The sequence below is a fragment of the Lacerta agilis genome, chromosome 10, assembly GCF_009819535.1.
Source record: "Lacerta agilis isolate rLacAgi1 chromosome 10, rLacAgi1.pri, whole genome shotgun sequence".
Taxonomy (NCBI): Eukaryota; Metazoa; Chordata; class Lepidosauria; order Squamata; family Lacertidae; genus Lacerta; species Lacerta agilis.
Window position 1 is genome coordinate 20822630 of NC_046321.1, and position 26305 is coordinate 20848934.

Here is a 26305-nt window from a genome sequence, read left to right on the forward strand (position 1 = left end):
AATGGTGGGGGAACATATTTAGCATGCTTATAATAGAAGTGAGCCGGGCTGCCAAGAACCAGATCAAATTGCTCTGGGGGCCTAGATTTTACTTACGGACCAACAGTTGGCCATACCTAACTCTACATAAAACTAAAGTTGGCTGTCTGCAAGTTGCCGTAAGGCTGCGATCCTCTGCATTCTTACTCTGGAGTAAGGCAATTGCAATCAGTGATTTTTGAGTAGACATGCCTAGAAGCTCAGGTTGCCTCCCTTTCTGATTCAGGGCAAGTACACACAGCTCCACACTTAACCTATACCCTTGTCCCTTAGTCCTTTCAAAAGACTGTGTGTGAGAACAATACAATTGTCAGCACTCTTGATTTATGCCTTCAGGTAGTGTCAGAAGACTAATGTATCCCTCGCTTTTAGAGTTTTATGCTCCAGACAAGCATGTGGAAAATGGCTTGGCCGTTTGCAACTTGTCACTTGGAAGCAGCAATATAATCTGTCATTGCACATTGTTCTGTTTGTAATGGCACAGTAAGGGTCACAAACATGGTGCCTCTGGGCAGAGATGTGCCTTGAAAGCCCCTTCCTCTTTCCCTGCTCCCTGCTTAAGTTCATCTTGAAAGAAGTGCTTCCCCCCAAGCTTAATTGTTGCAGTGTGTATGTGAGTCTTCCTACAGATTGCAGGTGGGGAGAATAGTTTTTAACTTTTGTCTCCTCAGCTGATCTCTCCAGCAGGACCTCCTGGCACACACAGTAGGCCGGGGGGGATGACGACCCCAAACCCTCCCTCCCATTTTAATTACTGGTATGGAGGGGGGGAAAGAGTGTGCTTTGTATTGTGTACATGCATATGGCTGCTTTGTATGCATAGTGTCTGCAATAGCTTCTCCAGTTTGCATATGTTCCCCATGCCGCCAGAGAGTTGATGGTTACATTAAAAAAAGTTGTGTTCAAAGTAAAACGTGGCTTCACATCATGACATGGCACAGATCTGGGCCTGCCAACCAATCGACACTCAGTAGAGAACTGCATCGGAATCATGGTATCCCTTCCCCCCCCAAAAAAAATTAAGAGTAAGTGTAAAATGCATACACTTGGAAATATTCACATGCGAAGCAGCCCTTTCTGGGTAATTCCGGGTGGGGTTTGTTTGTACTTTGAAAAGTAAGACAGTATAGGATCTCTTCAGTAGAGCCCTTAGGAATAGAAAACATTAACATCTTTATCTAAAGTGCAAAAGGGACTGACCTCTAGTGGTTGGAGTCAGTGTTACAGTACTGAGATTGCTTCGTGCTTCTGATGAAGGCTGGGGCATTGAAGATGTGTCGTGCTGGTTATCCCTGGTCATTTTTAAGTTGGTGTTAGGCTAGGTTATCCCACCAGCACATTTGAGATCCCTATTTTGGGGTTGATTTTTACTTCTCTCTGCAGCTCTGGAACAATAGCCATATATTTCCCGACACTAGGAAAGCCACACTCTTCCTTGGAACTTTGGACACCATCTTCCTGTTCTCGTACGCTGTGGTGAGTGAAACCTTTTCCCCATCAAACTCTAAAAGCCTGTCAAGAGAGAGAGGGAGAGAGGATCACAACCCCCTCAGGTCTGGAGTGGTATGTGTGTACATTTGTAGGATCTTAAGAACCTAGGAAGCTGCCTTATCCCGAGTCACATCTTTGGTCTACCTGACTCAGTATTGCCTACATGGACTGACAGTAGACTGCCATGGCTTCAGACAGGAGTCCACCTGCCCTTCCTCGAAATGCCGGGGTTGATGCTGGGACATTCTGTGGATAAGGCTGGTACTCCGCCACCCAGCTACAATCCTTCCCAGTGAATTAAGCTCTGGATCCACCAAATACTTGAGTGGCTTTGCAGAAGCCAGGGCATGGATGAATTCCTGCCTCCCCTAACTTGGTGCCCTTCACAGGTGTGCTGCACCACCAGGCGGGGGAAAAATGCACCGCTGATGGTGGAAGATTGATTGGAGGAATACTCTTTGCTTCTTTGCTGCCTTTTCAGCATCCAGATGACCAAGTGGTTTTGAGGTCTGACCAAACTGCCCACGTTATTGCTAAGTGTGAATGGTGCCAAAAATTAGTGTTGGAAACATAAAGCTGAGCACTAGACATAGATCTTTAATTATCAGCTGTTTGCACCAAATGCCTCTTCTAGAATACAAACCACAAAGAATATTGCGGTACCTTGAAGCCTCCTGTCTTGAAAGCATTCATAGTTCAAAGACTACATCATATTGTTAAATGATAATATTTTCCTCCTTTTTTTAAGGGTCTTTTTATCAGCGGTATTGTTGGGGATCGCCTGAATATGCGCTGGGTCCTGTCATTCGGCATGTGTTCCTCTGCAGTAGTGGTAAGCTGGGAAATCTCAGCTCAGGTTGAGAAGAGATGTGCAGTTCCTACAATACTTGCTTTTTGGCATGGGAAATTTCATTGACTCTGTAGTCAGACTTACTCGTGAGGCAATGAGAACTAGGAGTCTAGGATTTTCAGCATCTTTTGATTCTGTATATGGTAAATTGGTATCCTCTGGCCAAGGCGAGTTGTTAGATTCATGAAAAATCCTCAATACTGCACATTTTCAGATACTGCAAGGCTTCAGCTGGTTAAACACAACCAAGCTAGTAAAGAAAAGACATGAAACCTGACTGCAGTGTTTGTTGTTCATGCAGGCTTTTGCAAACCCACTCTGCAGTGAGATCTTTTTTGGCCTTTCCAAATTAAGCTCGTTCAACTGGGATCTCAATTCCATTGCTTGCACATGTCTGTATGCTTCAGGTCTTAGTTGGTAATTTAGTCAAGAGATTGGGAAGCACCGGGTTATTATAGCATCTGAAAATAATTGGCTGGAATTATTTGTTTTCAGCCTTGGTAATTAGGTTTACATTCCTTCTGAATGCAGCCTAGATTGATATTGACCTACTAGGTCTGTGTGGCTCACCTGTGTGGTTCTCTTTGTCCTTGACATTCCTCCTTCCTTTTAAGCTGTGGTTCATTTCTTCCACCTTCCATTGTCATTTAGCAGCCCCAAAACGTCTATTCTGTTAACCCACGGTCTTGTAAAAGTGTTGCTGCTACTTTTCTTTTAGGTCACAAGTGATTAACACAGTGGGCCAGTGAGTTTTGTAGGCTTATTTGCAAGGCTACTTTCACCTTGCTGTTAACCGCGTCACCTTCTTTCCTCCCAGGTGTTTGTTTTTGGCACTGTCACTGAATGGCTGCATTTCTACAACAAGTGGTTCTATTGCTTCCTGTGGATTGTGAACGGCTTGCTGCAGTCGACTGGCTGGCCCTGTGTCGTAGCTGTCATGGGAAACTGGTTTGGCAAAGCTGGGTATGTTTGTTCCTCCTCAGTCACTTCCTATTCATTTGTGCCTTGTCTCTCCTCCGTGTGTGCATCTTGCAATGTACCTGTGGTGCTCTCATATGTTGCTGAACTACAGTTCCCACCATACTCGGCCATTGGCCATGCTGGCAAGGGCTCATGGGAGTTTGAGTCCAACAACTTGGGGGGGCACAGGTTCCCCATCCCTGCGATATGCACTGGAGTAGATCTTCAAACTTAACAATAATATGAATAAATACACTAATGAATAAATACACATATACATTTATAGATAATATATGTTTGCATGAGCTGCAATCCTGAGGTAATTTCTGAATCTTCCTCAAGTTTCTGTGTAAACAGATACATTCGTTTTGTCAGAAGCTCTTGGTTTGCCTTAGTTTTCATTGTAAGAAGAGAATGAGTTAAATGGCAGCATTATCTCAGGTGTGCAGCATTGGGTGAAGTGCCCAGTTCACTGAAAACACACCTCTTGGGGCAGTATTTCTAGGAAGCCTGGAATCCAAGAATGATTGAGTGACGCACACAGAGCGTTTCTCTGCTAGCAATGTTGGTATTCCCAATGAAGTAGACAGACCTGTGAAGGCTTAACCATGCATGCAAGTTCTGTTAAGGGAGTGTGGAGAGGAGAATTTCACTGTGTGCCTCATAAATAGGACTCTTCTCTGTCTTCGTTTTGAGCAGTTAACCAATCTTTTTTTTCTTCTTGTACGCTCAGGAGGGGGCTTGTGTTTGGTCTCTGGAGTGCTTGTGCCTCGGTGGGCAACATCTTTGGAGCATTTCTTGCCTCTTCAGTTCTGCAGTATGGCTACGAAGTGAGTGGAGCTGCTTGCTGTTTCCCTTCCACATGGACTAGAGCTAGTCTTCATATGCAAAGTTGAAAACCATGAATCCCCCTACTGGAGCTCATTTTCGGGGGAGATGCTGTCTCCAGCATTGTCTTAATATCTACACGAAATCACTGGTTGGGTTGTTCATGGTGGGCAGCAGTGGCTCTGGTGATGGGAATGTCTGTTTTGCCTAGGGTTGTCCCCTTCAACCCAAAGGGAATGTTCTTAATGTAGGGCTATTCCTGGGTCTGTACCTTCTCCTGGATGCCCAGATTGGTGCATAACCTGGTAGCCTCTAATCTGGAGTACTACAATTCAGTCTACGTGGGGCTCCCGTTGAAAGCTGTCAGGAAACCACCTGCTCCAAAACATGGCAACTAAACTAGTGTTTGGCATTAGCTATGCCACTGTTCTCTGTTAACTTCAACTGCTGCAGATTTGTTCCTGAGGTATAGTCATAGTGTTTACCACTTGCTTCTAGACCTTTAATGGTCTAGGTCAAGAATATTTGAGTTCCTTCTTCCATAGGAACCCCCCTAATCACTAAGAGATGGGTATAAGTACCTTCTTGTGATCCTACAGACTGAATGGGCCTTTTGGTGATGGCCCCTAAGCTTCAAAATCGTCTTAAGAATTAGTTTTGTTGGTTGTTTTTCCATTTCACTTCATGTCTCTACTTGCAATTTAAGTTGTATTGTTTAAAACCTGGTAATTGTGAATCTGATAAGATTGGAAAGCTGTTTGAAAGGCAGTCTAAATAAATACATAAACACAAAACTCTTATTTTATTTGCCGGGGATTTTTGGCCACACCAAACTATATCGAGTAGTTCTGTTACACGTTTTTCCATTGTGTTTATTTGTGTCATTTTTCATGTTCCATACATCTCCTAACGTTTTGCTGTTTTTAAGCAACTTGTAAATCAGTTTTTCTGGTATGTAGTGCTGAAAAAGGGGGTGCTGTTTTCTTAATTTAAGACAAGGAAACTAAAAATACATGTGTAATTGCTCTGCATTTGTTTTCCCTCTTTCAGTATGCCTTCCTGGTGACAGCTTCAGTACAGTTTGCTGGAGGAATCATTGTCTTCTTTGGCCTGGTGATTTCCCCCAAGGAAGTAGGTGAGTAGCAGTGAAGTCACCACATCCTCTGACTTTCCTACTTGCAACCCAATTTCCCTTTATTGCATTAAGTGTATAGCTTGTGGATGATAGCAGTTCAGCTCACATTCCACCAACTCTGTACTGGTTACACAGCTGCCTATTCATTTCCAGATCCTACTTAAAACACTTCCTTTGGCTTTTAAAGCCCTAAAAAAAAAAAAAAATTGAGGCTAGGTTATCTCAGGGACAGAGGGTTAAGATCAGCCTCAGAGGCCCTGCTCTGCCCTGTGGGTAAGGACTGCAAGGTTAGCATCAGGAACAAGGCCTTATCAGTGCTTGCCCCACATCTTTGGAATTCTAGCCCTGGGGAAGTCCACCTGGCTTCATTTCTGCTGCTTTTTAAATGAAACTTGAAGACTTTTTTTAAAAAGCTGTCCTTGGACTTGGAAAAAGTTTTAGTTGCTGCTGTTTTGTTTTTGTTTAATGGATAGCTTTTATTGTTTTTTGTTTCATGACGATGTCATGTGTACTAAACGGTTTGTAAGCCATCATGTGAAACCATTGGGCCCTAAAAGGTGGGTTAGACATTGTTCCAATATGATGCTAAAACTCCAAAACTTTTTCTACACGTGCTTAGCTCCTGCTATTATTATAAACTGCATCTTAGGCAGTGGCATTGAGAATCAGTGGGGTGCGGGAGCTATTTATTTAAACCATTTACATACCCCATTTCTCACAAAGTCGAGTCAATTAGCCAGGCAAGAGCAGGGCAATAGAGAGAGATTAAAACACAAATATGCAACAAAACACTAGCAGCAAAACTCTGTGAGCACAGAGGCAGGAGGCAGGTGGAGAGCTACTTTTGAGCAAGTAGCAATGGTTCAATACAAGCAGGAGGCAAGCCCTGTTTTGTTTTGGTTTTTCCCTTTTTTATTTTTCTTTACAATCAAATGTCTGTTTGCAAAGAGTGTCCAGAACAGGGTTTCCCAAACTTGGATCCCCAGCTGTTTATGGACTACAGTTTCCCATCATCCCTGACCACTGGCTCCTGCTAGTCCAAAAATAGCCAGAGACCCAAGTTTTGGAAACCCTGACCTAGGACAACTGTATGGCCCTCTGTCAAGGATGCATATTTGTTGAGATTGCTGCATTGCAGGGGTAGAAACTGGTGACTCTGCAGAACACCCATCTAGAAGAGTTTCTAAGCCAAAGCGTTGTAACCAGATAGAATGGCTGCTGATGGAGAAACATGAGTGAGACTATTCTTACATTCTCCCACATTCTTGTTCCCTGAAGCTGCTAAGTCTTTACAAGGTTAGGAGTTTCCAAGTTCCGTGATGAGATTTGGGTGGGATGCCCATGTATGCACACGTGTGTGTGTCTGCTAAGGGCAAAGAAAGTTGTAGAGGCAGGGCAGATTTGGAGACAGGTTAACATTGGATGTGTGGCAGACTAACTCAAGTAGCTCCTTAGCAAGCCTACAGCACAGAGTCTTCCTCCCTGTTCCTCCGTTAGAACTGCTGCTGAGAGACGTAAAGTATCTCCTGCTTTTTGAGTACCAGCAGCACCGTCAGCGATGCAGAACTTACAGTTTGGGGACATTCAGCCGCAGCCATATAGGGAATGCACTAATTTGTTGTGTCTTCCAACTAATGGCCAGACACTCAAAGCAGAGAGAGCCGACGCCAGGATCAGACAGGATACTTTCGAGTGCTCTAGAAGACCAGGGGTAGAAACTGGCGACTCTGCAGAACACCATCTAGAAGAGTTTCTAAGCCAAAGAAGGAGGACTTGAGGTATGGGAGAGCAAGCGAGCCAATCAGAAGGGAGGAGAAAATGACCCGAAAGAGCGATCGCTGGGAGAGGGGATGGTGTTGTCCTTTCTTTTTAATTTGCGGCCCCTTCTGCTCTTCTAGGCCTCCCTGACACTGGCGAAGAGGGTGATGGTTCTGCTGAAGAAGATGTCAGCGAGCCGTTAATTGGTAGCAGTGACGACGATGACGACGACGATCAGAATTACTCCATTCAGGCAGCTGATCTGAGCAACAGTGGTGGCAGCAGCAACGCACGCCAGCCCAAGGCTATTGGATTTTTTCAGGCTTGTTGTCTACCTGGGGTTATATTGGTAAGGGCTCCTGATGTTGTTAGGAATACATGGCACCCTGGTCTGTGTACTCCATAAGGATCTCTGCAGCTTTCCCTGACTTGGTGCCCTCCAGATGTTGTCAAGACTCCAACCCCTGTGAGCCTCGGGCCAAGGATGCAAGGCAACAACATCTGGAAGAAACCTGCTTGGAGGACAATCATCTAGTGAGGGCAACCAGCATCTTTCAATCTGGGGTCTATGAGACTTCAAGAAATTCCTTCTATTTGTTTGTTTGTTTGTTTGTTTGTTTATACATACATACATACATAATATTTAAAGAACAATAAAACTTCAAACCAGATAGCTCAGCTGATTAGAGCATGGTGCTGATAACACCAAGGTTGCAGGTTCAATCCCCATAAGGAACAGCTGCATATTCCTGCATTGCAGGGGGCTGGACTGGGTGGTCATCGGGGTCCCTTCCAACTCTGTGATTCTATAAGACTTTACCTAAAGCCCACCCAGTGAAACTTGTGGCAGAGCTGGGCCTTTGAACCCAAGCCTCCTTCCTCCTAGCCCATTATGGTGTGCTTGCTATGCTCACGTTGCTTCAGTTCCAACAGCTTTTCATTGGGTTGTTTTTCTTTCAGTATTCCTTGGCCTATGCCTGCTTGAAGCTAGTGAACTACTCCTTTTTCTTCTGGCTGCCTTTGTACCTCTACGACAATTTTGGATGGAAGGAGGCGGAAGCTGATGAGCTGTCGATCTGGTATGATGTCGGAGGGATTATAGGTACGCAGAGCAACATGCAATTGCACCCTCCTCCCTTTTTTTCTTTCCTTGAGAATAGATTTGGGTGGGAGGGAAGAAGCAGGGCACCATTTTTGCACCAGCTCAGTGGTTTAAATTGCTTTCCATTTGCCTGTTATTCATTATATGTTTTGCTGCATTTAGGGTATATTTATTAAGACCTAGTATGATAGTGAGCTCAGGAGGCAGAGGTCTGGGATGGGATGAGAGACTGGAATGGGGAAGCTTTGGCCCCTCACAAGATGTTGGGTTACATCTCCCATTGACACTGCTGGCTAGGACTGGGGGCAGTTGGAGTCCAGCAACATCTGTGGTGTGACGTGTTCTTCCACATCTGGAATCTGGGCATGAATTCAGAGTCACGAGGAGACCCATGAAGCTGTACAGGACGGTCAGGCCTCAATGTCTAGGCCATGTTGCTTTTAAACAGTGACATCCGATCTTTCGTTTGTGTTGTATTTTGCTTGTAGTAAACTATAGCCTGCTATTACAGTTACCATTGAAGACACATCAGTGAGTGTCTTCTGCATTTCTACCCAGAAGGCCCTGTGTCACTTTTATTTCTGCAGGCGGCACCATCCAAGGCTTCATCTCTGACAAGCTGCAAAAGAGAGCCCCGGTGTTAGCCGTTAGCCTCATCTTGGCTATTGCAGCTCTCTTGGGATACAGCCGTGAGTACTTCTCTGCTTGGTATGGGGTTTAATAGCGTGGGGTCATGTGTAACCTGCACGTTGTCTTCTCTAGTTCAACACATAGTGTGGCTTCAATGATACATAATCAAGGAGACAGCTGAAATGTGTTATGACTGTGCTTCATGTCTAATAAGGCAAGGGTTTGGGGGTCGCCTCGAGTTCAGATGAAGTATATCAGAAGAGCTTGCTGGATGATCAGACCCAGGGGTCCCAACAGTGGCCAGCCAAGTGCTTTGGGGAAGCCCCCAAACAAAAGCATTGCATGTTTCTTTCTTTTTGGGTGCGTGAGAAAAAGGGCATACAGGGTGGCCTGCATGGATGAAACGCCATTGTGTGTTGCGTCTGTACACAAGCATCTCTGCATCCATTTGTGCATTGCGTGTGCCACATCAACTTCCTTTAAAGTGGGGGTAGGTGAGAGCTTTGTAGCCATCAGAAGTAGTTTCCACCATTGGCTCAGATCAGTGAGCAAGCCAGGCTTGGAGACATTACCACTCTAGCTTACTGAGCTTTTCTTGCTGCATTGTCAGATCTCCCTGTAAGTTTTTCATCTGGCCAGAAAGGATTGATGCTATATACAAATAGAATCTCTCTCCCCACCCCCCCACCCCCAGATAATAATTTTTATTAGTTTTCAGTTACAATAATCCAATAATAGCCTCATTATACCAATGCCAAATTATAATACAATTACTAATACCAATCATTCAGATGCCAAATTATATAATTTCGATGGCCTCCCGCGTGCTATAATTGATGGTTTGATGATTTACTTTATTTCTGCGTTCCAGACTCTTATTACCAGTAATTTCAATTGCATTCCAATCAAAATAACAATCCCTTATATAGCAACTGCAATATTAACGACTTCCATTCGTATTGACACATTCAATGATTTATAAATCTACAGGTGAAGCATTCAAACCACATCCTTGTTCTTCCTGTGTGTGGCAATTATTCTGTCTGTGTTGTTTCTTCCTGTCCTTGTAAAATATGATGTCTATCTTTTCCTGGTTGTTGCTGTTCTCCATCATTCCTTGGGCGGAACTAATATCCCATTGTTGTTTCAGAAGTTCTCTATAGCTCTGTCCCGTGCCTCATTGTTTTGCAATTTTAACAGCAGTTGCAAAAATCACACAAATAGTATCTTCATCCTGATCCCACTCTAGCTCAAGGACTATCTGTTGCATCCCACAGATTGCAAGACAAACTGTTTAAAATGTCTTACGTTGCATGCAAATATTGCAGGCATAGGATTATGCTGTCCACTCTTGTGAGTTACACCAAGCTCTTTAATGGGCAGGATTCTGCACCTTAAGAGTGTTGTGTAACTGGCCATCTTCTGGCAAGAGAAAGATCAGCTTTCCACTTTCTTGCGTGTTTCTCAAGTGAATGCCATGGTACCAATAAGAGTAGGTGGTGATGCATTTAAAATTTTATGCCAGCTAGATGGCAGTGAAAAGTAGCAGTATTGCTCCTGCTTACTGTGCTGAGGCAGGTATTGTGGAGCGGCTTCCTGGATTTGGGAATAATTGCTCCAGGCATGCAATGGGCGATTGTGGAAAATCTTCCGTTCTCAGTCTGAGAAACTGTAATGCATAAATTAGCAGTGGGAAACCTCCAGCCCCAGGGTTTGCAAACTTGGGTCTGCAACTGTTGCTGGACTACAACTCCCATCATCCCTAGCTAGCAGGAACAGTGGGTCAGGGATTATGGGAACTGTCCTCCAAAAACAGCTGGAGACCCAAATTTGGGAAACCCTGCTCCAGCCTATTAGTCCTGCAAAGGCTGTTTTAAGAGTGTAAGAAAAGCCCTGCTGAATCAGGACAAAGACCCATCTAGTCCTGCATCCTGTTCTTACAGTGGCAAACCAGATGCCTGTGGGAAGTGCACAGTTGCGTCTTACAGCACTCTCTCCACCAGGGATTCCTGCAAAGTGGCATTCAGAGGCACGCTGCCTCAAGACAGTGCAGGTAGTAGAGACTAGTACCGATCAGCGTTTCATTGGAGTGAATTCCATGGTTTAACTATGTGCTGTGTGGGGACAGTGCTTGTTGTTCTGTATGCTCCCACATTCAGCTTCCTTAGATGGCCCCAAGTTCTAGTATTATGAGAAAGGGATGAAAGCTTACCTGTGATCACTTTCTCCACTATATGCATAATTGCATGCATCTCTGTCATGCCCTCCTTTCCTCGCCTTCCCCCCCCCCAAAAAAAACTAAAAAGCCCCAGTTTTTCTTAACCCTTTATCATTTTGGTTCCCCTTTTTGTGTAGCCTTTTCAGCTCTACAATATCCTTACTGAGACCAGGAGACCAGAACTGTGCATAGTATTCAGAGTGCAGGTTTCCCATAGATTTTTATAACTCTGCTATGATACTGATAGTTTTGATTTCAATTCCTTCCCTTAAAAATAAATAAATTATTGTTCATTTTCTAAATAGGCTGTGAAAAATTAAATAAACTTACAAGATACCAAAACATATGTATCCTTAAAAAGGTAAAGGTAAAGGACCCCTGACAGTTAAGTCCAGTCACGAATGACTCTGGGGTTGCGGCGCTCATCTCGCTTTACAGGCTGAGGGAGCCGGCGTTTGTCTGGTCCGCAGACAGTTTTTCCGGGTCATGTGGCCAGCATGACTAAGCCGCTTCTGGTGCAACAGAACACCGAAACCAGAGCAGCACACAGAAACGCCGTTTACCTTCCCACTGGAGCGGTACATATTTATCTCCTTGCACTGTGTGCTTTCAAACTGCTAGGTTGGCAGGAGCTGGGACCGAGCAACGGGAGCTCACCCCGTCGCGGGGATTCGAACCGCCAACCTCCTGATCGGCAAGCCTGACCGGCTCAGTGGTTTAGACCACAGCGCCACCCGCATCCCCTTATGTATCCTTAGAGTTATCCAAAAGAATTAAATGAAAGAAAACAGAAACATGTTCTGTTCTTCAGAATTCATCTAAAACAGCCAGTCGTCTGAAGAGTTTTGGGGACCCAAGTTCGCTATGAATCGTTCCATATATCTGCATATCATTTTCAATCCCTTTCCTAATGATCAAAAGGACTGATGTGATTCCAGCAGTTCACTGGCCCATACAGTGGTATCTTGGTTCTCGAACTTAATCTGTTCTGGGAGTCCATTCAACTCCCAAAACAGTTCAAAAACCAAGGTGCGACTTCCGATTGGCTGCAGGACCTTCCTGCACTCAATCGGAAGCTGCAGAAGCCGTGTTGGACATTCGGCTTCTGAAAAATGTTTGCAAACTGTGGAACACTTAATTCCACGTTTGTGGCTTTCAGGAGCCGATTTGTTTGACAATTAAGCCATTCAGGAACCACAGTGCCACTGTACCAGCCTTGTATTCAATGTGGTGTCCCATCGCCTTGGCCTGGTTGAGTTTTTGGTTGGTCATGGGGCATAAGCAGAGTGCTGCTGGATCAAGCTAGTTTCCCCAGATAGCCTTGGTGAAGCAGCTTTAATGATCAGCTTCTCATTTCTTCCTGATCTTTTCAGACTCGCGCCAAAGGGTAGTTACAAACTTGAAGCATTTCTTTCTTCTCTTCATCGCAGAGGTGGCAGGTCCGAGCCCCATGTTGGTCAAAAGATCCCTGCATTGCAGGGGGTTGGCCCTGATAATCCTCATAGTCCCTTCCAACTCTACAATTCAGTGATTCTATGATTCCTTTCTTTTTCTAGGTTCACCAAACGACAAACTTATCAATGCAGTTCTCATGGCAATAACAGGTAAGGGGAAAGTGCTGTGGCCGGACACAAGGCAGATCTCATCCTGCCATCTGTATTGGAGTAAAAGCGTGATTTGTTAGGTTTCTAGGGCACTGCAATTCTCACCTGGCCATAGCTAGGAGGGGATGGTGCATATTCTCTTCTCCTTTCCTCTCATGGAGATAGACCAGATGGGCTAGAGCAGGGATAGCCAACATGGCATTCTCCAGATGTTGCTGCATCACAGCTCTCTTCATCCTTGACCATTGGGCCAGGCTGGAGGACGTCACATAGGGAGACATTGCATTGGCCTTTCCTGGCTGATTTGTGCATACACAAACCTGCCAGTTTGGGATAAAGGTTCATGCCTGCAGTGAAGGGGACTTTAATCCACAAGAGTTTATGCCATAATAAATGCTTCGTTCTTTAAGGTGCTGCAAGGTTCTTTGATCTGTGAAGGAGCCATAAAACATAACGCACGATTTTTGCATAATCTTGGAACTCCCTGCTTTTCAATTGAGTCATTTCGATTAAAGGTGCCTTCATGGGTGAACTGGCCCATTGCCAACTATTTGTAGGGTATATGGCAGGGTTAACAAGTTCAGATGAAAAACGTTTTGGCTTCCTAACGCAGACCGGGCCCATCCTTTGCAGTGGTCTCAATTCTTTCCTTTAATCTCTTTTAATGGTCCTTAGGCTTTTTCATCGGAGGCCCTTCCAATATGATCAGTTCCGCCATTTCTGCAGACCTGGGGCGTCAGGAGATGGTGAAAGGAAGCAGCGAGGCTCTGGCGACTGTGACGGGGATTGTGGATGGCACTGGGAGCATTGGAGCAGCTGTGGGCCAGGTGAGATTCAGAAGGGTTCAGAAGCACCTGTTAAAATTTTACCTGAGAAGGATCAAAGTGCAGAAGGCTCTGATATTCCACATTTTTAAAGGGTGAAATGGGCTGCCAGATGGTTTTAAGATTTAGCCACCATGAAGATCCCCCTTCCGGTAACATTTCACTATATCAATCCTGACGAAAAATAGTGTACGGCTAGAAAAGCGAAGCCAAAAAGTTCAAGGGACTGGAGCTATTCCACCTACAAGGAAAAGTAACAAAGTTAGGAGGGTTTTTTTTAGTATAGGACAAATAGGTGAGTAAAAGGTGGAGACGTGAGAGATGTATCAAATTATCCATGGAGAAAGTGGTTAGGGAGAATCATCATATCATAGCATTGTAGCATTGGGAGGGATCCTGAGAGTCATCTAGTCCAACCCGCTGCTGTGCAGGAAGCTCCTGGTGGTGTTGCCCTCCTGAGAGACCCCTTAAAATTATGCAGAAACCAGAGGCACTTGGATGTGTCTGTGATGGTGTTACTAACGCCCTGCGTAACAGGAGCAGAGAAGTGCAGGCCAAAGAGAACACAGGGCGAACTGGGGAAACGTTTCTTTGGCACAAGACTGCAGCTAACATTCTGGCAAAGGTAACCATTACGGTTTCCGTAATGGAGTGCCGTGGAGCCCGCTGGGGCCGGAGTTCACGTCTTTGTTTGTAAGTAGGTTTTGAATTGGCCCCAGGGAGCATTCCAGCAACTTATCAAGTAGCACTGATCTGTGGGAGGGGGAAGGAAATTCCCTCTTGGCTTTGCGCTGTCTCTGGAGTGCCTTTCCCTTAAGAAGCGGACGCCTCTCCTCTCCGATCAAGGCAGCGTGAGGATTCTCAGATGATTCTCTTGCCTGAAGATCACAATGGCAAGCATCCTCTTTAGAATCCCATTTCTTTAACCCCGCCGCTCTCCAGTTTTTGAACTTCAACCCATTCCTGAAGGAACCGGGGGGGGGGGGTGGCTTTTTGTGTCTGATGAATTGCATCCTCCGCTTCTTTCTCTACCTGAGGTTGCCGTTATCTCTTGACAATGTATCTCCATAGCAACCAGCTGAGATTCCGCGAGCGGGGCTGTCTTCCATAGTGGGAAGCTAACAGCAGGAGTATGTCAAACATCTTGGAAAAGAGAGAGGCTTAAAGGCATGACCTTCCCCACCCGCCCACCCCAGTGCACGCATCCTGCCAAACGTGTCGGGGTGCACGGCGACGTAAAAGACATACTTTGGGGCAGAATCTCAGTATAAGCACTTGGTTTCATTTCTGAAGAGGGATGAAGCTGCTCTACTCTGCTTCTAGGCCAAGAGGAAATGTTCTGCCCGCCTAAAACAGTGATGAGGAACATTTTTCAGCCCGAGGACCACATTGCCTTCGGGGGGGGGGGGGGGGGCAAATGACAGTGAGGTTGAGGCCAGAGGCAAAAGTAAGCAAAGCTACAGTAGCAAATGTTGCTTTTGCAGAGTGGACTTGTCTCCACACACACATTCACACCCTCTCTCCCCACTGTCCAGGCTTTGCCAGAGTTGAAGGACACATTCCAGTGGGACAGGTGAGGGGTGTGACCTGGGGAGAGGAGGTGGGCCTGGAGAAGGTCCCAAGAGTCAGGTAGAAAGGCCTTGGGCAGGGGGTGTATTTGGGCCCTGAGCCAGACACTCCTGCCCCTGCCCCCGCTCTTAGCCCCTCTGAGTTCCCTTTAAGAGAAAAGCGGGATAGAAAATGTTCGAGATGAATGAATAAATATCAGCCAGCTTTATATCCTTACTAAATGGAGACTCTTAATCTCAGGGTTGTGGGTTCAATCTCCACGTTGGGCAAAAGATTCCTGCATTGCAGGGGGTTGGTTCCCTTCCAATTCTATGATTCTAAATGAAGACGTATCTGTTTGTACCATGTCAACTTTTCTGCCAGTTCCATTAGCTGTATGTCTTTTATTATACTGAGAAGAGGGAAGGAAAGAGTCCCTCGGTTCTTCAGGGGTTCTTCTTCTGCCACAGCCTCTGGTTAACCCTGGATTGTGGCAGTAACTCACCAAGGTTAGAGCAAATTTGAAAGGTTATAGTTAGGGATTATCATGTTTAAGAATTGATACCTGATTTGGTTCGTTTTTCCTCTCCCCGCCCCCCTCTGCACATTTCCATCCCTCTACATCTTGTCTGTTGGATTTTGAACCTGCAGGCGGAGACTGTGCTGTTTTTTTAAATCCCTCTGCAGCACCTACAAAATTGTATGCACTGTATAAATGATTGATAAATAATAATGTCAACAGGCCTTTGGGGGAAAGCAGCAACGTTCGTAAGATGAAACCTGACAGCTTTGGAATCAAGGAGTAGCCACATGAGGAGGTGCTGGGCTGTGTTTTGAATATGGAAAAGAAAGAGGGACATAACATATGGGGAGGAGGAGAGAGTGAAAAGTCTCTTTGTGTTCTCCACCCCTTGACAGCCTTAATAGCTCTCATATTTTCTTCCCTTTTCAGTCACTGGTATCTTTGATTCACGATAAATTGGAATGGATGTCGGTTTTCTATTTCTTCTGCCTGATGGTAAGAGCCCTGGTTGTTGTTTTTTATTTTTACTTGAAACTGATGCAACGTTGGATTTTTAGATTAAAGATACTGTACTAAACACTTGTATTGCGCTTTCAAGAGTTCAGATACGCTTCACGTAACACTTCACGTATCTTCTCTGCTTCACGTACAAACTGCTATAAATTTACAGCAACCAAATGAGGTAGGTGAGCATCAGTATGAGAACAATGCATGTGGAGGCTGACAGTGTTTGGGTGGGATGGGGAAATGGGGGCAGGTATGATGGATTGCCCCACCTGTTCTTTTTATTCATCCCCCTTCATTGCTTTCCACAAAGCCATTGGATATAAGTTGGGAAACAACAAGCAGAGAGTCTTATGCTCATCTAGAGAAGTTACGCATGGTGGGAAAGATTCCCACAGTCGCTGTTTCAAGACTGTTCTACCAAACCACACAGTCGCCTTACCTTAACTGATTCACACAGGACCCTGGCAGTTAATTCTTACACACAATTTTTGCCATGGTGCAGTTCTCTCACACGGATTGTTTCCCCTCCATTTCGCACGTGGAGTCATTTCTGTGAATGAGCCCCCAAGGTGAGCAGAAATGGCAACTTGTGGTCATTGGTCAGGTTTCTTCCAAACACCTCCTGCCCACATGGCACATGTTGTTTCATCCTAAACATTCCTCATGTGAAATTGGGACGTTACCTTTTTGTGTTGACAGCCATCTGTCAGAAATTCTTTGATGGTGTTTCCTGGGGTTGGACTGGATGGCCCTTGTGGTCTCTTCCAACTCTATCATTCTATGAATTGCATCCTGTGCAGCAGTAATGTGAAAATTTGTCCCTCAGAAAATTGGTTGACTAGAAACCTTGGACTGTAATCGATCTACCGCTGCCCCTATTATTTATTGCATTCGTTGGTAGCTTTCTATGCCCCTCCCCCCAAAAAAATCTAAGTGACATAGTGCAATAAAATACAGAGAATGTGTTTGAAGGCTTTACTGCAGGTTCAGGTTGAAATCCTCTACAGGCTTACAAGCATCGTTGAACATTGTAGGGCTGGTGTCTGAGTCCATGCACACAAAATTTTGCTGTACAAACATTTTAGGGTGTCTGGGGAAAAAGAGGGAAATGGATGAAATGCAGATGTGACAAATGTAGACACCATACAAGCACACTCTCCATGGAACCATGCCTATATGAGTGTTTCACTTTCGGGGAATAGCTCAGTGGCAAAGTATATTCTTCATCTGCAAAACTCTCAGTTCCATCCCTGGTGTTGCCAGTTAAAAGGGATAACGTACGTGATAGGGAAAGTCTTTGCCGAAGAGCTGCTGCCAGTCCAGAATGGCCAGCGCTGGATTTAGACACACCTGGTACAAGGCAGCTTTCTTGTTTTCACCGCTGTGTGTGAAATGGGGAGCAAATGCCACGATGGCGTTGAACTAGTGTGCAGCCATGCTAACATCCTTAACCCCTTTTCTTTTCGCAGATCGGTTTAACAGTGCTCTTCATCACACCTTTAATAGTTAAAGAAATAAATATGCTGCGGGCAGAGAGGCGTTTGCGCAGGTTGGCTGGCTGAACTCCCCCTTCTCTGTGCCACTCAATGGAACTGTCCAAGGAAGGACCACTAAGCGGAGGGGAGTTTCAGGACATCAAGCAGCTAATGTTTACTTTGTCATTTACATCCGTTGTTGATGGCCACAAAAGAATTTGCTGCTGCGAAGTTTGCGTCTGAATGCCCTAATACCACCTGAAGATAAGCTGCAGCCGCCTGCAACCTGGAGGTGTCTGTATGTTTATAGTGGGCTTGCAGAACTGGCCAGAGATACATTCTGCCCACCCCCCAGTTTTACCTCTGGTTCTTGGAGCCAGTTTTGGCAATCACCAGGATCAAATCTTAAAACTCATCTCCCACTCCCCTGCTCGGACTACAACATTTTGGGCTGCAGGTGGCTGATCTCAGCTTTGAATACGCCCTCCACAAAAATAAACCTTGCAGGTAGAAAATGAGCAAATCCAAGAGAGGACTTCAAATCTGCTGTCTTCCTATTATGCTAATTGTCTCAGTGGAGGGGGGGGGAACCCCACCTGCAGCCTGAGATGGAACAATCTGGGGCATGCCTCTCCACTTGATGCTGATAACTTTATAAACTGACTCTTATCAGTTGCTTGTAAATTGCATCTGAACACCTGACAGCAGCCAGGTAGCTACAACTGACACCCCCTTTTTGCAGCTTTTTTTATAGCAAAGTCAGGGGAAAGCTGTTTCGTTACTTGACACTATAAATCAGGCTTGGGCCAGTCCAGTGCAGGGTTTTGGTATGTGTCTGTGTTGTAAACGCGTTGTGCCAAGCACCTGCCTCCTGGTTTCTACCTGGCCCTGTATTTACAAAATACACAGCAGGAACCTTTGGAAGCAGCCCAGATCCTTAGCCCGCTCGTGTATAAAGAATGGTTGTTGTGTTTTTATTTTGATTTATGAGTGTTTGTCCTGTCCAGGTTGCCTGTGTTAATTTAACCTGTCCGTATCTTAACAGTGCAGTTGCATTCCATACTTGATTTATTCTTCTCTTAACTGCCTGAGGTGTGAGAATGAGGCTGCATCTCTGGGAGGAGTGCAAAGCCAAATATTTCACAGAGGAGGGTGATAATCAAAAGTTTTACCGGAGTCCTTAAAATTTAGGATGTTAGGAGTTTGAATGGGCTTAAGAGCAATCAAAAGGGAAGGGGTAATCATTTCATATTGTCCCTGTCCAATCAGCTGGGGTGATTTATACTTTTCAGTATCCTGCAAGAGAAGTAAAGACCTCCTAATTTCTCATTAGGGAGTCATCCAAGTGATCCTTGGGCCTGCACCAAAGGCATTACAAGGACAGAAAAGAGCGCAGACTTTCTGTGTTGCGGTCTTCCCTTCTCCATAATCTCTAGTTCAACTAGGCTAGCATCCTGATGTTGTCACACTGAGCACCGACCACTCTTGCCTTGCTAGCAGCAACCAATGCTCTAGAATGAGAGCAGGGAAGTGCTCAATTTAGCGGTGCCGGGACTTGAGGCAAATTGATCTAGATGTTAATGCAGGGAAGAGGAGAGCTCAGCTTGTTTTGGCATGTCCTTTTGCTTAAGGTCTAGGTCTGCCCTGGAAGTTCAGGGCATGGGAGTAGAAGGCCACTAGACGCCGGACGATACCCGTCGCCAAATCTGGTGCTGCGTCTGCCTTGTTATCTGACATCAACACAGGGCATCTGCTTGTAAAAGTCAATGTACATAGGCTTGTTTCAAGCAGCGACTTCCCCAGGTTTTGTGTAGCAAAGCAGTGTGCTGTCCATTCCCATTTGTCTTAAGAGTTTTTACCCGAATAAGCTCTGTTCATTATGCCCATGGGATAATGGGCACCTATAGGATAGATCTGTGGGTTTCTCTGGTTTGATCCTGCTCACTGCTTGCTACCTTACCTGTTCTTTGATTGGATTTGGTGGCAGGGAAACGGATCGGCATAGATTGCAAAAAGGAGAGGTTATTTATTTAAATTGGATCTTAAAACTGCACCACAAAATTCTTTTGCTCACTTGGGACTCAACCCACCTCAGAAAACCTTCCTTACTCCGTGCCTGCTGACTTGTATGCCTCCTTGCCGATGAATTTTCACCCCAGTTTTCTTCGTGCACTGCTGAGACTGAAGGGGAAGAAACACTTAATTGATAAGGCATGAATTTGGGGGAAGGGATTTTTTTTCTGTTCTTTTTCTAATAATGCCTTTATAGAAACTTAATGTACAGTGATATCTTTTTTTAAAAAAAAGAAAAAAAAAGTTTTTATTTATGAATGTAATTGTTGAATCATGTTACGGCTACCTTAACGGCCTCTCCTTGACTTGTGTCGCTCAACTGCTCTGTACACTTTCCCAGCAGTGTGTTGCTCAGTTCCACCATCTTCAATATGTGGTGGCTTGATTCCTAGGAGTCTCCTTAAAAAAAGAAAAGACTTCTCTCCCCCACCCCCCATGATTTAAAACATTATTTCCCCTTTGCTTTTAGTCCGGCCGTCCTATTATCCATCAAAGCAGCTTTCTCCAGCCTGGTGACAGCCACACGTGTAGAAAAGATTTTATATGCCCTGAAGAGAAACCAGAGTGTACCTCCAAATGCCTAGGACTTCCGTTCCCATCAGCCCCCTGCCAGCATTTTGGTGGCTGTGTGAGAGGTAGGAAGGCCTTGCTCCTTCCCACTCGGCTGCAGCATCAGGCAGTCTGTAGTACTTCACGCTTCCACTTTTGCTTTTATCCCTGAGGTACTTTTTAGAAGATGCTGACGGTGGCCTAATAGGAAAGCCACAAGCTCCAATGTCTGAGCCAACATGGCGCCCTGCAGACACTGCTGGATGGCGCCTGCCACCATCATTGTCCCTTGGCCGTGCTGGCTGGAGCCGAAGGGAGTCTAGCAACATCTGCAGGGCACCGTGTTGGCACAACCTCCATTTTTTAATTTTACCTTTTACAAGCTTCAGGATGTACCACACACACTGCTATTCTCTTCTCCTCCCCCCCCCCCCAAAAGAGAGATTCAGTAGCTTGATTGAGGAGATCAACAAAGAGCGGGGTCTTTGACGTAGATCCAGTACTTTGTTTTGCTCCCTGCTTTGCAGAGCTTGGCTGGGGGGGGGGGAAGCAGTTGTGTGAGAACCGCCTCAGAAATTCAAGATGGTCGCCCACATGGTTTTGGCTTACTAGGGGTGAAGACAAGAGAGTAGCGCTAACCTGTGGGGGATGTGATTCTGACACAGGCCCTTACTTGATCCCTGTCATGTGATGGAGAATTGGGGGGGGGGGCGCGGTGCTCCTTGGCCACACTGCCTCCAGCCCCTCACTGTTGCCCCTCCCACAGCCTTCCCATGTGGTGAAGGCTGAATATTTCTGTTGGGGAGCCTGATGTGCGCATCCCAGCTCCCCGCACAATTTGGAAACCCCGGAAGAGTAGAAAAGGCTCTCCTCTTCAAAAGATGCTCCTTCTAGCTTGGGGAGTGTGGCAGGGTGGCTTAGGGCTGAGATAGCATGCTTGTCCCTGCATCCCTGGCTAGGGCTATATTCCAAGGAAATAAATGTGCTCAATCCACTTCTGCCACACTGCGGAAGGTCTGCCTGGAGCCCACATAGCTATAAGCTTCAGTACAAGCGGTTGGGCTCCACCTTGCATTAGACCTCTTGCAAGGCAGTCCTTTTCAAAGACGTGATGCCTAGCTGTTCCAGGGGTGCTTAGAAACACACTGCCCTTGCTTAACTGACAACCAGTTATCGACACTTTACCTCTCCCTGCCCCCCCCCCAGTCCCAGTATTACTGTTCGTCACACTCTGCTTTATGTCAATTGGGAAAACGCTGTCAACTTTCCAAATCGGTTTTCACATGAATAAATTATTTTTTGGCAAATTGGAATAAATCTGTTTGTTTACATTCTGTTTAGATTGCAGCAAATTAGGCAACCATTTCAGAGGTTGGTGTTGTGACAGGATGCGATGGAAGACTGTGAAGTACAACATGTTTTCCCAGCAATCAGTTGTCCTGTACAGACTTTTTTTATTCCATTCGCAGTGGGGAACTAGAAGTGAACCTCTCTGTGCACCTGTTGTCAAGTTGGCTATCATATTTGTAGGATTTGAGTGTTGGGTTAGGACCTGGGGTGGGAAGCTGAGTGGATGACCTTGGATCAGTCACAGTCCCTCAGCCTAACCTGCCTCGCAGGCTTGCGATGGTAACAGGGGAAGTAGTCTCTTTGTCTGCATCTACACATGTAGACCTCTGCAAACATCCAATATATGGACATAATGAATGCACAGCTGGTAGACATGACGCTAACCCAGTCCCCTATCCTACTTAGCAATGATGTCTCTGTATCAGACAAATGATAATTTCAGTTGCAAGCAACATTATTCTGCTTTCACATACGTATACCCCGCTGTATCTCAAAGGCTTGGGATGGCTGAGACTTCTTTAGCATTGCCATTTCCCCCTAAGGGGACTTTAAAAGCCATGTGACGTGGAAACAGTCAAGAGGTGTAGCCTTCCAGCGTTGAAATCTTTGTTGGGGAAAGGTTAAGCCTCTGAATGTTTCTGTTACGTGGCTATTAAAAGTCCTGGGGTTTGGGAGGGAGCAACCCTATAGTAATTAGAATATGATACTTGAATGCAAATGTGAGTAGGTCTGCAAGCGGAGTTAAAGGGTGGGTTGTGGCCTTTCCAGTTTCTAGGATGCTACTGGACTCCAAACTCCCATCAGCTCCAGCCAGCATGATAATGGTTAGTGATGATGGGAGTTGTAGTCCAAGAACAGCTAGAGGCCGCCATGTTGGCTATGCCTGTTTTAGAGCAATAGATGGACACCTCTTGCTAGCTTGTGGCATGGGTCCAGCAGTGCAGTTCAGCATACTGTTCCCTGGAAAATCTTGCCCCCAGTTCCCGAGTTCTTGTCCCCAGTTATCAAGACTGTAGCAAGGCAGACCTATTGGAGCAAGGGTCCCCAGTCTTTTTGGGTCTAGAGGCATATTTGCAAATCTGAGAAACTGTTGTGGGTGCCACAAAGTTGCCATTTCACAGAATTAAGTGGCAGTCTTCAGAACACCATCCCTCTGATTAGGCAAAACACCTACAAAATACAACTACAAATAAAGCGCACAACCCTATTAAAATACAGATAGATATTTACAAATGGGTGGATCAAGGTAGATGCCAAGGGAGTGGTTATCTAAAGGCATTGTGGTACTTATGCCACACTGGTCACTGAATTACAGGATAGTGCCTCCATAATCATGGATGGGCAACAATATGCAGTCCTTTGCCATGGCATGATATTTTTGCCATTGCTCAGCCTATATAGTAGGAACTTGCAAAAGAGCTAAAGACCTCAGGGAAAGTGTGGGCTGTGCATCTATATTTATGTTGACCCCCATAAAACAAAATGCACCAAGGAGAAGAGGAGAACTGGATTTTAGCCCTCATCCTCACCAAATGTTTGATCAGTGTGTTTGCAGGGTTTTTTGTTTTTCTTTTAACAAGAGTGGCCCACATGTCCTTGGTTCGGGAACTTTGCCTTTTCGTGTCAATGGGAGTTGCTGCCAGGCAAAGGTTTCTGTAGAGTTTGGCTGGGATCCAAAGAGCTCTGCAGCGAGTTAGCACATTGCACCCAGGGGGACAAAGTTTCACACTTTCCTGAATAGCAGTCCTTACGTGCCAAAGGGCAGAGAGCTGCTGAAATGCAGGATACACTTTGGGGGGGTATATGTGTTGCAGGGGGGAGGATTCTATGGGGCATTCTTGGGAAGGCTGGTCTGCATTCTAGATCCGGATAGCCAATATGGTTCCCTCCATAAATGGACTACAGTGTGGTGTAGTGGTTAGAGTGTTAGACTAGGAATTGGGAGGTAAAGGTAAAGGGACCCCTGGCTGTTAGGTCCAGTCGCAGACGACTTTGGGGTTGCAGCGCTCATCTCGCTCTATAGGCCGTGGGAGCTGGCGTTTGTCCGCAGACAGCTTCCGGGTCATGTGGCCAGCATGGCGAACCAGAGCAGTGCACAGAAACGCCGTTTACCTTCCCGCTGGAGCGGTACCTATTTATCTACTTGCACTTTGACGTGCTTTCGAACGGCTAGGTTGGCAGGAGCAGGGACCAAGCAACAGGAGCTCACCCCTGTCGCGGGGTTCGAACCGCCGACCTTCTGATCAGCAAGCCCTAGGCTCTGTGGTTTAGACCACCGTGCCACCCACATCCCTTAGGAACTGGGAGACGGGGGTTCAAATCCCCACTCAGCCTAACCTACCTTGCAGAGTTACTATGAGAACAAAATGTACAGGGAGAAGTGTGTTTGTCAGCTTGGAGAAAAGGTGGGATAGAAATCCTCAACCCATGCTGGCTGAGGCTGATGGGAGCTGGTGTCCAACATCTGGAGGGCATTCCCTTTCCTAGATCATGTTCAGAATTCGCCCCTTTTAAAAACAAGCACATGGAACCATCCCTCCTTTTATTGCTGTGTGCTAGATACTGCACTGTTAGCCTTTGTATTGGAACTTGTGGGATTATGGGGCACATTTTGAACTGATCATCTAGATAAGCCTTCACCTTTTCTGTTTCCCTCCCCCATTCTCAGAGTCCAGTAGCCTTGCAACCCAGTCATTATCTTGCCGCTTGTTGATCTGGCAGATTTCCTGCCCTGTTTCATAAGTTTGCTTTACCTAAGGAACAGAGACCGTTGTGATTAATGGTTTCTGATAAGGCAGCCCAAACACATCTGATACTCTTGCCCCGGCCTCCATGTTTATCTGAGCTTGCAAATCGCTCCACTTCTGTTTCTTCATTTGTTAAGCTATTCCTCCATGCATCCTCCAAGCATATGCCTTGGTCTCAGAAATGCGTTGCTGGAGAGCTTGGTCATCACACTATCTATGTATCTATGTTTAGAATTGGAGAGAAGGTTGTCTTATTTTTTTAGAGGCAGTTAATTCATGCCCATGTGTGCTCCATTACTTACCGTATATACTCGAGTATAAGCCGACCCGAATATAAGCCGAGGCACCTAATTTCCCCACAAAAACCTGGGAAAGTTTATTGACTCATGTATAAGCCGGTTCACCTTTGCTGCTGTGGAGGAGGAGGAGGAGGAACAAGCAGCCCGAAAGCAGCCCTTCGCGGCTGCTCCTTCCTCTTCCTCCTTTGCCGCTGTGGAGCTCACCCCGTCGCGGGGATTCGAACCGCCATTCTTCTGATCGGCAAGCCCTAGGGCTCTATGGTTTAACCCACAGCGCAATGTTCCCTTGTGTTATACATAGAAGGCAGGGGTCCTGTCCTGTTTAAGCAGGAGCCAGGGAAAGTGAGCACCTGTGGGGTTTTAATACTTCCTTAACTGATAGGCTTTCTGTCTTCTGGGGTCTAAAGTTTGCATTTATGTGAGCAGTTCAGGAATGGAACAAGCTGCCTGGGGAGAGTAAAGAACTGCCATTCTTGTACGCTTCTTAAGGAATGGTTGACTGGGGTGAGTGGGCGACAGCGGCACGAGTGGAGAGAAAGGGCTTCTTTTTCACCACCCCCACCGCCTGCCTCACTCGAGTATAAGCCGAGGGCAGCTTTTTCAGCACAAAAAATGTGCTGAAAAACTAGGCTTATACTCAAGTATATATGGTAGTAAAGAAAGCTCGCCTCTCCGGTAGGTAATTCATCTTCTGAGAAAGTAGTCATGATATATTACATCTCTTGGGGCTTGCACAGAAGCCAGTACAGCTTAGCACTGTAAACTTTCTAACATATCATTCAGGCTGTATTTACTCTTTTGTTGACAAGGCAGTGTGTTGTAGCCATGAGCATGGCTGAGGAGACCCAGCTTCAAATCTCTGCTTAGACATGACGTTTGCTGGGTAACCTAAGGCCAGGCATTGCCTCTTAGCTTAAGCTACTCTACAGGAAGGGGTCGTGAGAATAAGATGTAAGGGAGCCACTTAGGTATAATACCTGTCCATAATGGCATTTGTCCATAATGACAAACCTAGACAGCATCTTAAAAAGCAGAGACATCACCATGCCGACAAAGGTCCGTATAGTTAAAGCTATGGTTTTCCCAGTAGTAATGTATGGAAGTGAGAGCTGGATCATAAAGAAGACTGATCACTGAAGAATTGATGCTTTTGAATTATGGTGCTGGAGGAGACTCTTGAGAGTCCCATGGAATGCAAGAAGATCAAACCTATCCATCCTTAAAGAAATCAGCCCTGAGTGCTCACTGGAAGGGCAGATCCTGAAGTTGAGGCTCCAGTACTTTGGCCACCTCATGAGAAGAGAAGACTCCCTGGAAAAGACCCTGATGTTGGGAAAGATGGAGGGCACAAGGAGAAGGGGACGACAGAGGATGAAATGGTTGGACAGTGTTCTCGAAGCGACTGGCATGAGTTTGGCCAAACTGCAAGAGGCAGTGAAGGATAGGCGTGCCTGGCGTGCTCTGGTCCATGGGGTCACGAAGAGTCGGACCCGACTGAACGACTGAACCACAACAACAACAATGGCATTTGTGTTGAAAGTATTCATTTTATTTACATGATGCCTGAAGTTGCCCGCTTTTCGTCTGTTTGACTTCATTTGTGTTTACATAGTGTACCCCTTTTGTATACTTCGAAAATGATTAACATAAAGGGAAAAAATAGAATTACTTGGCAGGTGGAAAAGTTTGCAGCAGTGCCTGCAGCCCTGGGCACTGAGGTTTTATCTCTTGGCAAAGCACGCAGTTCCCCTGCTTCTACGGAGCAGCAATGAAAGAAAAGAATCGCAGGGGCTGC

At 45.8% G+C, this 26305-nt stretch overlaps 2 protein-coding genes across 3 annotated transcripts in view; one reads left to right on the plus strand and one right to left on the minus strand.

Annotated features, from left to right (window-relative positions):
- Positions 1-1427, minus strand: part of RAB19 (RAB19, member RAS oncogene family) — a 17971-nt gene extending 16544 nt beyond the window's left edge. For both annotated transcript variants that reach the window (XM_033161632.1, XM_033161631.1), the window contains exon 1: positions 1240-1427. In XM_033161632.1, the coding sequence (XP_033017523.1) occupies positions 1240-1339 (100 nt within the window). In that variant the 5' untranslated portion in view covers positions 1340-1427. The remainder of the gene's footprint in view (positions 1-1239) is intronic.
- The window catches only part of SLC37A3 (solute carrier family 37 member 3), a 26141-nt gene extending 7676 nt beyond the window's left edge, over positions 1-18465 (plus strand). Inside the window, exons 4-15 of the mRNA XM_033161630.1 lie at positions 1423-1515; positions 2279-2362; positions 3198-3343; positions 4074-4170; positions 5219-5303; positions 7202-7410; positions 8022-8163; positions 8751-8852; positions 12568-12615; positions 13291-13442; positions 15940-16005; positions 17487-18465. Coding sequence (XP_033017521.1) covers positions 1423-1515; positions 2279-2362; positions 3198-3343; positions 4074-4170; positions 5219-5303; positions 7202-7410; positions 8022-8163; positions 8751-8852; positions 12568-12615; positions 13291-13442; positions 15940-16005; positions 17487-17579 — 1317 coding nt within the window. The 3' untranslated portion in view covers positions 17580-18465. The remainder of the gene's footprint in view (positions 1-1422; positions 1516-2278; positions 2363-3197; positions 3344-4073; positions 4171-5218; positions 5304-7201; positions 7411-8021; positions 8164-8750; positions 8853-12567; positions 12616-13290; positions 13443-15939; positions 16006-17486) is intronic.
- Positions 18466-26305: the final 7840 nt, after the last annotated feature.